This window comes from Cetorhinus maximus, chromosome 13 (genome assembly GCF_964194155.1).
Source record: "Cetorhinus maximus chromosome 13, sCetMax3.hap1.1, whole genome shotgun sequence".
In the NCBI taxonomy this organism is placed as follows: domain Eukaryota; kingdom Metazoa; phylum Chordata; class Chondrichthyes; order Lamniformes; family Cetorhinidae; genus Cetorhinus; species Cetorhinus maximus.
This window is the reverse complement of record NC_135891.1, coordinates 17048302-17062436: the sequence shown is the minus strand read 5'-3', so window position 1 is coordinate 17062436 and position 14135 is coordinate 17048302. Positions and strand designations below refer to the sequence as shown.

Sequence of the window (14135 nt, the reverse complement as noted above, 5' to 3'; positions counted from 1 at the left end):
ACTTAACAAGAACTGCCACATTGTCACCATTAGAGCCTTATTACCACAAGACTGTTGGATTACTATCAAAGTGACAACATTGTCACCAGGGCATGTGATACAACACTGCCATCTTCAGAGCAAATAATATTCACTTTCTTACCATCCCAACACTTTCACCATTGCTTCTGTGACGATGATAAGACAACCAGGTATAGTTTTTCTAACATTGCATATTTTAAAAAAAAACCTCACAGAAGGGAGCAGGTGAATGACCATATAAAGAACACATAATATTAAAGGTTAGATCATTACATTTGATGATGCCACCATGGCTGCTTCAAATATTCTGTAACATGGCCTGAGAATTTGTACTTACAGCTGGCTGCAATGTAGGCAGCGGTGTTTCAAACTGAGGTTGTATTAGTTGGAGTGACTCATGTTTCACATTCAATTGTTCATAAGCCCTGGAAATACAAAAACAATGAAGATCTGGTAAGATTGAAATAGAGGTTATAACAGTACAAACATGGCAGATTTTATTAAATAAAGCGATTCACCTATCACAAATTGTTTAATTAGCTACATTTCATTAGGAATTACATTTCATCAGTTTATTTCCCATTTTCTTCTGGTTTGCAAAATAATTTTTTCTTGGTCATGATTGCTGAACAATCCCAAGTATGCTAAGAATTACACGAACAACCAATTTAAGATCATCAATCGGGCTCGCAATGTAGCTCACTTATGCTTGCTAAAAGCTACATATATTCATATGCCTCTGTAGACAAAAGAAACATGTTCAGATATTGCACGTTTTTTGAATAAACAAAAGGATAAGGGACAATAGCTCCCCGGTGCACTTGCCATGGCAACGTCTCAACCAATCAGAGCAAACTTGCCAACCAAACAGCACCCCTTTTCTCATGCAGTATAAATTCCTGTTCTGATGAGTGCAAGACAAAAAGCTTCGATAGCATGTCTCTTCTTTCAGCAATAACATTTTATAATTAATCTGTTATTTTAAATTCTACTCTCCCATTTCTCCAAAATAAAAAATTGTATCTCAAACGTATAATACATTTCGTATTCAATGAGCTTCTATGTGATACTAACGTGATAACTTTTGGAAGAGCCATTGTGTCCAGTTTAAAGACCGACATATCAAATAGAGTGGTAAAATCTCTCGGATTTTCATCCCCTTCCTGCAGACATACCCTCAGTCGGTCAGACAGTTTAGCTGTATCTGGAAGCATGGTGTAATCTGAAATCTTATAATAAAGATTTTTCTTCAATAATACAGGAAGAGCAGCAACACAAAAAATAATTTTATGTTTTTCATTCAATTAAACAACACCAATCTTTATGCTTTAATAACAAGTGGTTCCTGACATAGGTATACATTCTGTTTCAGCAGGAGATACATTTAAAAGTGAGATGAGCAGATCCTTCTTACCCCACCCTACTTCACAAAATTGTTTTTTTCAATTTCCATTTTTGTTTTGTGACCTGGGTGTCAGTGCACAATGATGTTGACTGAGTTCTGCCTGTGCATAATACAGTTAAAGTAGAATTGATGCTGCGCTATATTGCTGTCCCGATGGCTCAACAAGTTTATTCATTAAGGATGTGAAAAGTGCTTCATAAATGCAAGTTTTTCTTAATTTTTCTATAGGAATAATGCTTATGAATTTTCAGGACAACTTTTTTTTAGTGCTGTATCAAGTGCATAATTATCTAGTTTTAAAAAGGGAATGCAGCATTTCCCATTATTTACTACAAATAGCTATTTACCTCTGGATCTTCTGCATCAATTTGGTTCAACTGGATTTCATTTGTAGTCAACCATTGAAAAACAACATCCTGAGACAAAAGGAACAAGAGATGGAGGATCAGCAAAGCACAACATAAACTTTGAGATTATCTCTGGAGTCCAAGCTTGGTCATTGGCTTCTGATTGAATCTAGTCAGGAACTTTCAAAAATGTGCAGGCACAGGTGGACAAATCAGTTAAGCTATCAACGTGTTATGCAGCAATAAAGAAAGAAAATACGAGAGCCACAGGAATATAGAAAGCATCTTAAAAAGTGATTGAGTTTGTACAAGATGCTGTAGAGCCACACTTGAATTATTTTAAGTTGCTGGTCTTCCTACTATAATAAAAGACATCCAGGTACTGATGAGGGTGCCGTGATTTAATATTTAGAATTTGGTAGCTGAGTTATTAAGAGAGTCTGCAGAAGCTGGGAACATTAGCATTGAAGAAAGCTGTCTCAGGTTTTCAAGATTCTAAAAGGCGTTGTGAAAATAATTTCATGATTCATGTGTTGTAGGAATGTAACTTTTAGTTTTGGGTAAATCAAATTTGTGAATGTAGGGTAATTGAAACCTTGGAATTCAGAAGTTTCCCGATCACTTTAAAAAAATTTTTCATTCATGGAATGTGGGCTTCACTGGCTGGGCCAGCATTTATTGCCTATCCCTAGTTGCCCTTGAGTAGGTGGTGGTAAGCTGCCTTCTTGAACCGCTGCAGTCCATGTGGTGTAGGTATACCCACAGTGCTGTTAGGAAGGGAGTTCCAGGATTTTGACCCAGTGACAGTGAAGGAACGGTGATATATTTCCAAATACCTAAGGTATTTAACACATCAAAGGTCCTTGCAAGTATACTTGCAAGGTCAGATTTAGAAGTATGAGAACAATGAACAATGGATGACCTCTTTCTGAGTCTGGTGGAGAAAAGATGTGTACAGTTGACTTCATAAGAGGTTTAAACTTTCATCTGGGTCTCAACTCAAAAGAAAGGTCTTAAAGTATCCATATACTTTTCAGATCAAAAGACAGATTTGAGAATTGTGGATAACTTAATCTCTATATGGGACATCTTGGCATGCCACGTTGCCATGGGGATAGATTGCAAGGAGGCAGTCTTTCATTTTGGGTTTATCTCCTGTATTTTCCCACAGAAGCAGTTAGTCAGCTTGGAAGACTGCGAGAAGGCAATTGTGTGTCTGCCAGCAGCCAGAACAAGGAGCACAGAAGCCATTAGGAACCAGAGGTGTTCCTGAATTAGAATCATTAAGCAAATTGAGAGGAATTAAAATTGTCAGGTCTGCCTGTTAAAGCTAGTGGAAAAGATTGGCAGTGGAATCCTTGCAAAGAGAGAGAGAGCACGAGAACTCTGGAAATTTAACTGCCAGACTGGGAAACTGAGGAGAGTCAAAGTGAATTATTGAGAGCTAGGGCACACCTTGGTTTGGTCCCAGAAGTGAAGTAACTCTCAAGATCCTGGAAAGCAGAGGGGAACTCTTGGGTGGAATTAAAAACAGAACAGGAAGTGGTCTAACATTTTTGGGTTTAAAGAATAAGGACTTACAAAATATAGTATTAAATTAGCTATTGCTTTGTTTAATTCTTGTACAATAAAGTTTTTGTTTAAAACTTGAAACCTTGTGGCATACTTCTTTCAGGTAATAACTGGGAGTTAGAATTTTTTTTAAAAAGTTAATGGTCTCCCTCAAGATCATAAAGGTATAAACAAGATAAACACAAACATGTTTAATATGAACAGATTCTATGAGGGGACATAGCCTTAAACTTAGAGAGTAAAAAGGCAGTTCAGACTTTACTGCTTTATGCATTGAGATGAATAATAGGAACATAAGAACAGGAGTAGGCCATTCAAGTTGTCGAGCCTGCTCCGCCAATCAATTAGATCATGGCTGTCATCTACCTCAACACCACTTTCCCACTCTATCTCCATATCCCTTGATGACATTAGTCTCTAGAAATCCATTGATTTCTGTCTTGAACATTTTCAACGATTGAGCTACCACAGCCCTCTTGGGTAGAGAATTCCAAAGATTCACCACCCTCTGAATGAAGAAATTCCTCCTCATCTCAGTCTTAAATGACCTATCCCTTATTCTGAGATTATGTCCCCTGGTTCCAGACTCATCAGCCAGACTCCATCTGCATCCACCCTGTCATGCCCTGAAGAATTTTGTAAGTTTCAAAGAGATCACCCCTCATTCTTCAAAACTCTAGAGTACAAGCCCAGTTTCCTCAATCTCTCCTCTTAAAACAATCCTACCATCCCAGAGATTAGACTGGTGAACCTCTGTTACACTCCATCTATGGCAAGTACATTCTTCCTTAGGTAAAGAGACCAAAACTGTACACAATACTCCAGGTGCAAGTCTCGCCAAGGCTCTATACAATTACAGCAAGACATTTTCACTTCTGGACTCAAATCCCCTTGCAATGAAGGCCAACCATGACTTCCTTATTGCTGCACCTGCATGCTAGCTTTTGGTGATTCATGAACAATGACACCCAGGTTCCTTTTGGATACCAACACTTTCCAACCTCTCACCATTTAAGAAATACTCTTGCACCTTTGTTTCTCCTACCAAAGTGGATAACTTCACATTTATTCATATTATTTTCCATCTGCCATGGTCTTGCCTATTCACTTAGCCTGTCCAAGTCCACTTGAAGCCTCCTTGCATCCTCCTCAATTTATATTGGCACCTAGTTTTGTGTCATCAGCAAATTTGGAAATATTACAATTAGTCTCCACATCCAAATAATTTATATAGATTGTGAACAGCTGTGGCCCTAGCATTGATCCTTGCAGTACCCCACTAGTAAGAGACAGTCATCCTGAGAATGACCTATTTATTGCTACTCTGCTTTCTGTCTGTTAACCAATTCTCAATCTATATTAGTTTATTACCTCCAATCCCATGTGCTCTAATTTTGTTTACTAACCTCCTGTGTGGGACCTTATCAAAAGGCTTCTGAAAATCCACAGCCACTGGTTCTCCTTTATCTATGCTACAAGTAACATCCTCAAAAAACTCCAACAGTTTGTCAAACATGATTTCCCTTTCATAAATCCATGTCAGTTCTGCTCAATTTTACCACTGCTTTCTAAGTGTCCAGTTATCACATCCTTCATAATAGATTTTAACATTTTCCCTACTACCGATGTCAAACTAACAGGTCTGTAGTTCCCCATTCTCCCTCCATTCTTAAATAGTGGGGTTACATTTGCTACTTTCCAGTCTGCAGGAACCTTTCCAGAATCTATAGAATTTTGAAAGATAACCGCCAATGTATCCACTATCACACTGCCACTTCCTTCAGCACTCTAGAATGTAGCTCATCTAGTCCAGGGGATTTATCAGCCTTCATTTCAGTTAACTTTTAAAGTACTACCTCTTCACTAATATTAAGTTCTTTCAGTGCCTCAGCTTCACAAGGTGGTTAGTTGCCTAGTATTTCTGGGAGATTTTCTGTATCTTCTTCCATGAAGACAAAGTTTAGTTCCTATTCCATTTCCCTATTCTCCACTATAAATTCTCCCGTCTCCACCTATATTAGGCCCAAATTTGTCCTTTCCTTTTCAGATACCTAAAGAAGCTAGCCCATTGAGTTTGATAGTCCACCTTTATGTTTCTCGCCAGCTTGCATTCATATTCTCTTTTCCTTTTATCAGTTTCTTGGAAATATGGAATGAATTACCAAGGGAAGCAGTGTGGCTGACTGTATCAATCAGAAAGCTGAACAAGATCCAGGTGAAAAATCTGATAGGGAAGGTATGACAGATATTGAGGGACATAATATCCTCTAGATCGTTGGGCTGGCCAGATAGACTGCATCAACAACCTGTGTCCAGGTAAGATATCTCAACTGCTGGAACATCAATTTAAAAAAATGAAATTTTATTTAAAACTATAAAATATTTATTTTTTATTATTCTATTAGTATAAGGTTAATATTATAATATATAAAACTATTTCTGACATCGAAGTAGTTTTTTGGTAAAGTTGCTTATTATAGCATTACGTGAGCTTTAAATTGCATTTTCAGGGAGCTACAAACTCTCTGAGGAACCCAATAATTTCAAATTGTTAAAACAAGTAGTGAATCAATGATGCAAATACAGGGTGGTATCTTGTGCAATACCAGGTGGAGGGAGATACAGTACAACTGTTAACTGAAGTAGCATATACTAAACTTAGTCTAAAAATAATGTGGTGTAGGGTGTAAAGATTAGCGCAAGTACAGGCCAGTCAGCTAAAAAAAACATCAGTGGAGGGAAACTTTCAGAAATGATAACCCAGGACAAAATCAACAGTCACCTGAACAAATGTGGATTAATTAAGGAAAGCCAGCATGGATTTGTTAAGGGCAAACCATGTTCCACCAATTTGATTGAGTTTTTGATGGAGTAACAGAGGGGGTTGCGGGGGGTTGATGAAATTAATGTAATTGATGTGGTATACATGGACTTCCAAAAGGCATTTGAGAAAGGATTACATAACAGGCTTGTCAGCAAAGTTGATGCCCATGGAATAGATGGGATAATGAAGTTGACTGAATAACAGGAAACAGAGAAAAGGAGTGAACAGTTTTTTTTCAAACTGGAGGAAGTTATATAGTGGGGTTCCCCAGGGGTTAGTATTAGAACCACTGCTTTTCTTGATCTATATAAATGACCTGGACTAGCGGGTGTAGGACACAATTTCAAAATATGCAAATCACAAGAAACTTGGAAGTATTGTGTACTGAGGAGGAGGATAGTGATAGACTTCAAGAGGTCTTAGGCTGGTGGAATGGAGGACACAGGGCGGATGAAATTTGATGCAGAGAAGAGTGAAATGATATAAAATAAAGGATACAATTCTAAAGGGGTGCATGATCAGAGCAGGTACATATGCCCAAACTGTTGAAAGTGGCAGGGCAGGTTGAGAAAGCAATTAATAAGGCAGGCAGGATCCTGAGCTTCATAAACAGAGGCACAGAGTACAAAAGCAAGGACGTTATGATGAACATTTATTAAACATTGCTTCAGTCTCAACTGGAGTATTGTGTACAATTCTGGACACCATTCTTTAGGAAGGATCTGAAGGCTTTAGAGAGGCTGTAGAAAAGAATTGTGAGAATGGATCCAGTGACGAGGAACTTCAGTCAAGAGGATAGATTGGAGAAGCTGGGGTTGTACTCCTTTTATAGAGAAGGCTGGCAGGAGATTTGATAGAAGTGTTCAAAACCAGGAGAGGTCTGGTGGAAGGGTCAAGAACCAAAGGACACCGATTTGAAGTGATTTGCAACATGAAGAAAATCTTGTACGCAGCAAGTGGTTAGGAGCTGGAATGCACTAACAAGCATGTGGTGGAGGCAGATTCAAATGTGGCTTCAAAAAGGGAATTAGATAATTATGTGAAGTGAAAAGATTTACAGGGCTACAGGGAAAAGGTGGGGCAGTGGGATTAGCTGAATTGCTCTCAGAGTGAGCACAGGCTGAAAGGGTTCCCTTCTATGTTGTAACCTTCTATGATTCTAATATTTTATGCTTACATCTAATGACTTATGAAACAGATTAATTCAGATGAAACTGTGAAAAAGAGCTCATTTGATTCCTGATTTAGAAAGAAATAGCAACATATGACTATTGGAATGCTTTACATGCAGGAATGCTTTACATGCAAGTAGGTAGCCTTGTCAGCTACCTGGGTTATCAAAATATCATGAGCCCACAACTTTCAATCCATTGCAATTAACAGACAGAGCATGACAGACAGCCCACCTGCAATTTCTCAATATGGGTGGGGGGTGGAAGGAAGGCCAGCATGACACTGCCAGCTGTATGTGTTCAGAAAATCAGCACTGTGGTGTCAGTTTAGGTCTTGAAATGGGACTTAGGTGAACTTTGCATTCCTAAATTATCTTTGTAAAGAAAGTGAGAGTTACTGAATTGCAGCTATTACACTCTGTTGGATTCTTGTTAAATTGCTATCTTCATCAGCTGAGGAAAAAAACTCTCGATGTCTAGGAAACTAAATCTCACTAAAACTGAGTAGTGATGTAACAAATAATAGAAATTACAAAGCTATTAAACATTTCTCAAACAGAAACACGCAATTAACCAGTGCTAACCATCCTGCAGACAGCTTTTGTTGAAAGTAAATCCAAACAGGTATAAAATCCACTCATTCTTCATTCACTAGACAATTCTGATTACTGAGTCAATTGGTTTCAACTTTTATCTTTTTGCTACATCACTCTTTCACTCCTGGAGTAAAACTGAACATTTTAAATCAGAGAAAAAGAAAAATGATACGCACAATAAAGATAACCTTTATCAATTAAATAATTAATAAAATTATCCAAAACAGCATACCATGATTTTCCCATTTTCTTCTTTGTCCAGGTACTGGTCACTGACCATGTGACAAGATCCCAGCACAGCCAATTTTCCACCCTGGAGCTGTTGACAAATTTCACATTTTTCAATTATTAGGACAATCTGTAGCCCCAATTTATTATTCTGATATATGATGAGCTGTTAAAGTTCAATTCTTTACATCTCTCTTCTAAATTGCATTAATAAGTATGAATATGTTTCAAGAATTTTCCCTAAATTGTTGGTGTTTTTCCCCTGGCAGAAAGGACCATGAGAAAATATCATACAGTATGTGTCAGCAGAGCCTAAGCTTCCTCTATAAGCTGCAAGAAAGGTTAAATGCAAGATGATATTTGTAGCAAACATAACACTTTCCTACTTTCTATTGCCTAATAATTGGGCTCATCTAAAAATTAAAGCATTAAAAAAAATAGATTTATCTAATATATTATCACTGTCCCTACAATCAGGCTATTTGCAAAGGAATGCCTAGATTTTTTGAAACATAAGTTCTTACAGAAAACAACAGTAAACTGTTACCAACTTATTTAAAGCCTAAAAGTTCTCAACTTTCCTGAACTGAAGGTTGTGCATATCTGTTATTGTTATTATGGTATTGTTATTAAGGTACTTTGGTGATGAACTACCTGTACACAAAAAAATATTTAAAGAATTGGTAAAAACTCAGAGGCAGCAAGGTTTTGTTTCCAGGAAATGTTGTCCTCTGTTTTATTTCAAAATTTTTATTCAAAAACTAGCAAACTGTCCATGGCTCTGCTCTGATGAAGAGTCATATGGACTCAAAATGTTAATTCTGTTTCTCTCTCTACAGATGCTGCCAGACCTGCTGAGTTTTTCCAGCATTTTCTGTTTGTATTTCAAATTGTCTATCCACAGTATGCAACAAATAAAAGCTTTTGTTTTAAAATATACAAGATGATGGCAAAGTCAGGAGAGACTTCAGAAACTCGCTCCACAGAGCAAACTGGTTGCCAGTGCTTGTACTTAATGACCCAGATTTAGCATTTAATGGCAAATGGTCAGAGCTAGCTGTTCATTACACTTAACCACAGACTTGGTGCGTTTCTGCACTGGAACTAGAGGTTATTAGAAATCAAGAATATCTCGGTACCTTTAACAGGGAACCTGGGACATGTGTGAACAGGGCAAGCAACTCTGTATCCCCTTAACCAGTCAGATTGAAAAATTCTTATTGAGATGCTCAGAATATAACCCAGAAAATGCCAGTTAGAATATTTAATGCAATGCCAAATTACATACAAAAAGCAAAATAAAACAGATGGAAAGAAAATGGTAATGAGAGATAAGAAGAGACTGAAAGAAAATGCTTCACTTGGAAAGGTTAATTTTTAGTATCAGAGAGGTTGTTTGGCAATAATCAAGATGTAGAACATTGTTAAAAATTCACTTACACTTGTATGGAGAAGCCCTAGCTTTTTCTGAAGTGTTTAGTGGGTGTCTACCGGTTAAATACCACAACTTTGTAACGTGCCAAGTTTCTCAGCAAGGTACTGGGATAGTGCCGTTCCTGGAGGAGGACAAGTCAGAGAGCGACTTCCTGGTTGCCACGTCTAATCGTGCATGTACAGATGCTAGAAGTTGCTATCCGATTTAGTTGTTAATAAAGGTGAACGTTGTTAGCAAAATCCAGACAGCTGACATAACAAAAGTGAAAGGTATATATTGGTGCAGAGGCTGTACCAAAATTTATGACAACAGTAAGTTTTACAGTCAGGAAAAGCAAGCCGTGTGTAGAACTTTAATAATGTATGGATATTGTTAAATTGTTTTGCATCTCTTTAAAAGAAATTTTAAAGTAAATAGGGTGCTTCTACATTCTGGACACTTTAATCATCAATAATTAGTCATGTCTTACATTGTATTCTTGCAAACTACTTTGAAAATAAGCAGTAAATTTTTAATTCACCACTAGTGCTTTAAATGTTAAAACATTGGGACAATTCCAGCTTCACATGTTAGGACCCTCTACAGGAGCTATTCTGTGGTGACCCTTATGATTCTGATAATTAAAGACCAAAAGAATGGTCAATTATTCTGGGTGCAGGATGGTGATCACTCCAAGTCTTTGAAAGACTATGAAATTTACATGTCAGAAGCAGAAGTGTAAGTTAGTAATTTGGAAAGAGAAAAAAAAATAAAATTATTGAGTAAGTTTGATTTAAGCAGTGTTCTTGGATTTCTGCTTCTACCCCATTTAAGGAATTGTCTCCAACTTTTACCCTCTGATATTTGGATTTTGAATGAGTTTATTCCCTGCTCCCTGCACTTAGTCGTCTACAGCTTTTTTCTAGTCACTCTCGCCCAGTTTTCTGGAACTTGTTGCAGAACCACTTTGAAAGGCAAGGGACAAGGTCACAAGGCAAAGTCTCTTAAAACACATCTCTTCCACCAGCCCTTTAATCTCCCCTTGCTCAAATCTCTTCTATCTCTGTCTTGTAAAGACCTCCAAGATAGTTGATAAAAGGAGCACTCTCATTAGTCACTGCGGTGTTCCCCAAGCAAAACAGTACAAGTCACACAAAGGCAGATAATACAATAGAAATAAAATACTTAAAATACCGGAGTTGCTCAGTTTCACAAATTGACAATTTTTTTTAATACATTACAATTGAATGGAAAGACACCTCTAACATGAAACCTATATTGACAATTTGAAACTAGACCTTTGATGGAAAGGCTTTTTTCTCAGTTGTATTGTAAACAATGAGAAAAACATTACAAAAATAACTTTCCCAGTATTTCCAAAGAGGAAAAAGTAAGCAATCGCTAGGCTGAAAAGTGGTTCAATAGATATTCCAATATTGCTAGTTCGCTAATTAGCATCAATTATGCCACTCCAATATAGTGCCTTTAATTACTGTTTTCCTAGAAATGAGCAGAGTAGTTAAAAGTTTTAACATACTACTTCATCTCCCATGGTGTTGTACATGAGGAGTCAAGACAAAGTATAGTGTTGAAGTGGAGTGGAATTGGAGGATGGGGCAACTGGACCAGGATTCATTCTGAAGTCATATTTTTGGTTCTTATTTTTGTACAATACATTAATTTTATATTAATTGTTGTTAAGTATCAAAACTGTCACAAGTTGGAAAGCAGAGAAGTTTTTTTAATGCATTCATGGGATGTGGGCATTGCTGGCTAGGCCATCATTTATTGCCCATCACTAATTGCCCTTGTTCAGAGGGCATTTTTAAGAGTCAACCACATTGCTGTGGGTCTGGAGTCACATGTAGGCCTGACCAGGTGAGGACGCCAGATTTCCTTCCCTAAAGGACATTCGTGAACCAGGTGGGTTTTTACGACAATTGACAACGGTTTCATGGTCATCATTAGACTTTTAATTCCAGATATTTATTGAATTCAAATTCCATCATTTGCCGTGATGGGATTCGAACCCAGGTCCTCAGAGCATTACCCTGGGTCACTAGATTACTAGTCCAGTGACAATACTACTATGCCATTGCCTCCCCTGTAAAGTCAGTTGGAACATAGATGTTTCTCGGGAGAAGCTTGAGGAATAGGGAGTTGGATAATTGAGGTGCTACTACTCGCAGAAGAGTTTCATTAGTGAATGACAAGTTTCAAAGGTGGTTTCCATTATAAATGAGACATAGGAATTTCTAGTGAAAAAAAGAGTTGACACAATAGTAAGTTTGGAGACTGAAATATTACTGATGCAAGAGTTTTAAATATATAATGGATATGTGATTTGAAACAGTACCTTGGAATAGTAGAATGCCAGAATCGGCCTGTTGAGGGGAAAGCACACAGAACCTGTCGACAGCACTGCAACGGCTGGTTTCATTACACTCAGTGTTGCGCCAAATGGATAAACAAACGTTAGGGCTCTGTGGCACATAACAACAACGACATTACTAAAAGTTCAAGAAGATAGTCAACTTGTCAATAGTATTTTTCATAACCAAATACTGTAGATGTTGGCATATAAGTCAGTGATGCCTCAAAAAAATTCCTCCAAAACAATACAAGTTACAAAAGAGCAGATATTCCAACAGAAATAAAATACTGAAAGCATTTGATTTTGCTCAGTTTCACAAATTGCCATAATATTTTTTCAATATTTAACAATTGGATGGAAAGACACCTTCAGTTAATGTGAAACTTGAAAACCTTATATCAACAATTTGAAACTATTCAGAATGAAAATGAAGGCACCCAAAAAAACATAATCAGATCTTTGACGGAAAGGCTTTTTTCTCAGGTGTATTGTAAACAATGATAAAAACATTAACAAAAATAACTTTCTTAGTATCTTCAAAGAAGAAAAAGTAAGTAATTGATCGGTTGAAAGTATTCAATAGATACTGCAATGTTGCAAGTTCATTGAGTAGTGTCAGTTATGTCGCTCCTTCATAATGCCTTTAACTGCTGCTTTCCTAGAAATGGGCAGAGTAGTTAGAAGTGCAAAACCTTTTGATATGCTACTTCATCTCCCATGGTGTTGTGCATGAGGAGTCAAGACAAAGCACAGTATTGAAGTGAAGTGGAGTTAGAGGGTGGGGAAACAACTTGACCAGGATTCATTCTGAAGTCATATTAGACTTATATGCTGAGTATAAAAGTGAACTGCTGGCGAGGGTGTGGGTAGTTGCTATCTATGTCGTTTGCCATTCAAGGTTTGCTCTGTGTGGGCATGTCTTAAACTCCTGTGTATCTTCACCCGTAACGCCTGCTTGATGCCTTGCACCCAGCTATAAGGTATCAGCAAGTAAAAACACCCACCTGTGAGGTGAAAAGTTGAGACTGACTACTAATGTGAGTATATAGCATGTTGTGGCTGAAAAGGGGGAGGGTGTCAACTTATATGTTGGGTATATGCTAAAACATGATTTTTGGGCCAAAAATAATGGGTTGTCTTAGATGCCAGGGTGACTTACACGCCGTGACTTACGGTAATGAAGATGTTTTCCAGAAATCTATTAAATACTACATTTTCAAACAATGGCTACCCATTTGTTATTGATGAGTAGCATAATGCTACAATTTTGTTTTCAATTTGAACAAGTGTGATTATGATACATAATTACACATTTCAATTGTCAAAATATATCTTTAAAAAACTATTCTATTTCACATTTTCTTACTTTGCACTGGGACTAAAATGGAATTGGCAATCACCAACTTATAACTTACTACATTACGGCACAATACAATAGAGCACTAATCTACTTTGTCACAAAAAAAAGTAATTGTAATAGTACAGAGAGTAGCTGTACAAGCACGTGGCAGAATGGATAAAAGTTCAGTTTGGGAGACAGCTAAATTATTGCATTGACAGCTTATCATGTGATTAACACTCCTTAATTACGTGTTTTGATTTTTATTATTGTTCCATTAATAAACAGCATTAATCAGGGAAAGTTATCTTTCAAATTTCATTAAATCGGTCTGTCAAATTCTGTTATTAAATGCATTATTTTGCTTATGTAATACAGTTGCTGCACCTTGGAAGTAATTAATTGGTTGCTAAGTGCTTTAGGGTTCACTTGGGACATCAAAGATCTTAAAAGCAAATTCTTTTGTCTTTATTTTCAATGTAGCTACCACATGTGCATTCTGTTACACTGTAGTTTTGCTTATTAGAAACATAGAAAATAGGAGCAGGAGTAGGTCATTCGGCCCTTTGAGCCTGCTCCGCCATTCAATATGATCATGGCTGATCCTCTATCTCAATGCCGTATTCTTGCACTCTCCCCTTGGTGCCCTTAAGAGTCTAGAAATCCAACTATTTCCTTCTTAAATATATTCAGTGACTTGGCCTCCACAGACTTCTGTGGTAGAGAATTCCATATGTTCATCACCCTCTGAGTGAAGAAGTTTCTCTGCACTTCAGTCCTAAATGGTCTACCCTGTATCCTAAGATTGTGACCCCTTGTTCTAGACCCCAAAACCAGAGCCAA

The 14135-nt window shown here is 37.3% G+C and overlaps 1 protein-coding gene across 7 annotated transcripts in view; it reads right to left on the bottom strand.

Moving 5' to 3' along the window:
- The window catches only part of ift52 (intraflagellar transport 52 homolog (Chlamydomonas)), a 42226-nt gene that overhangs the window by 4459 nt on the left and 23632 nt on the right, over positions 1-14135 (bottom strand). For all 7 annotated transcript variants that reach the window (XM_078555027.1, XM_078555021.1, XM_078555025.1 and 4 more), the window contains 5 exons: positions 11936-12062; positions 8170-8256; positions 1774-1842; positions 1096-1250; positions 359-446 (listed from right to left, as the gene is read on the bottom strand). In XM_078555027.1, coding sequence (XP_078411153.1) covers positions 359-446; positions 1096-1250; positions 1774-1842; positions 8170-8256; positions 11936-12062 — 526 coding nt within the window. The remainder of the gene's footprint in view (positions 1-358; positions 447-1095; positions 1251-1773; positions 1843-8169; positions 8257-11935; positions 12063-14135) is intronic.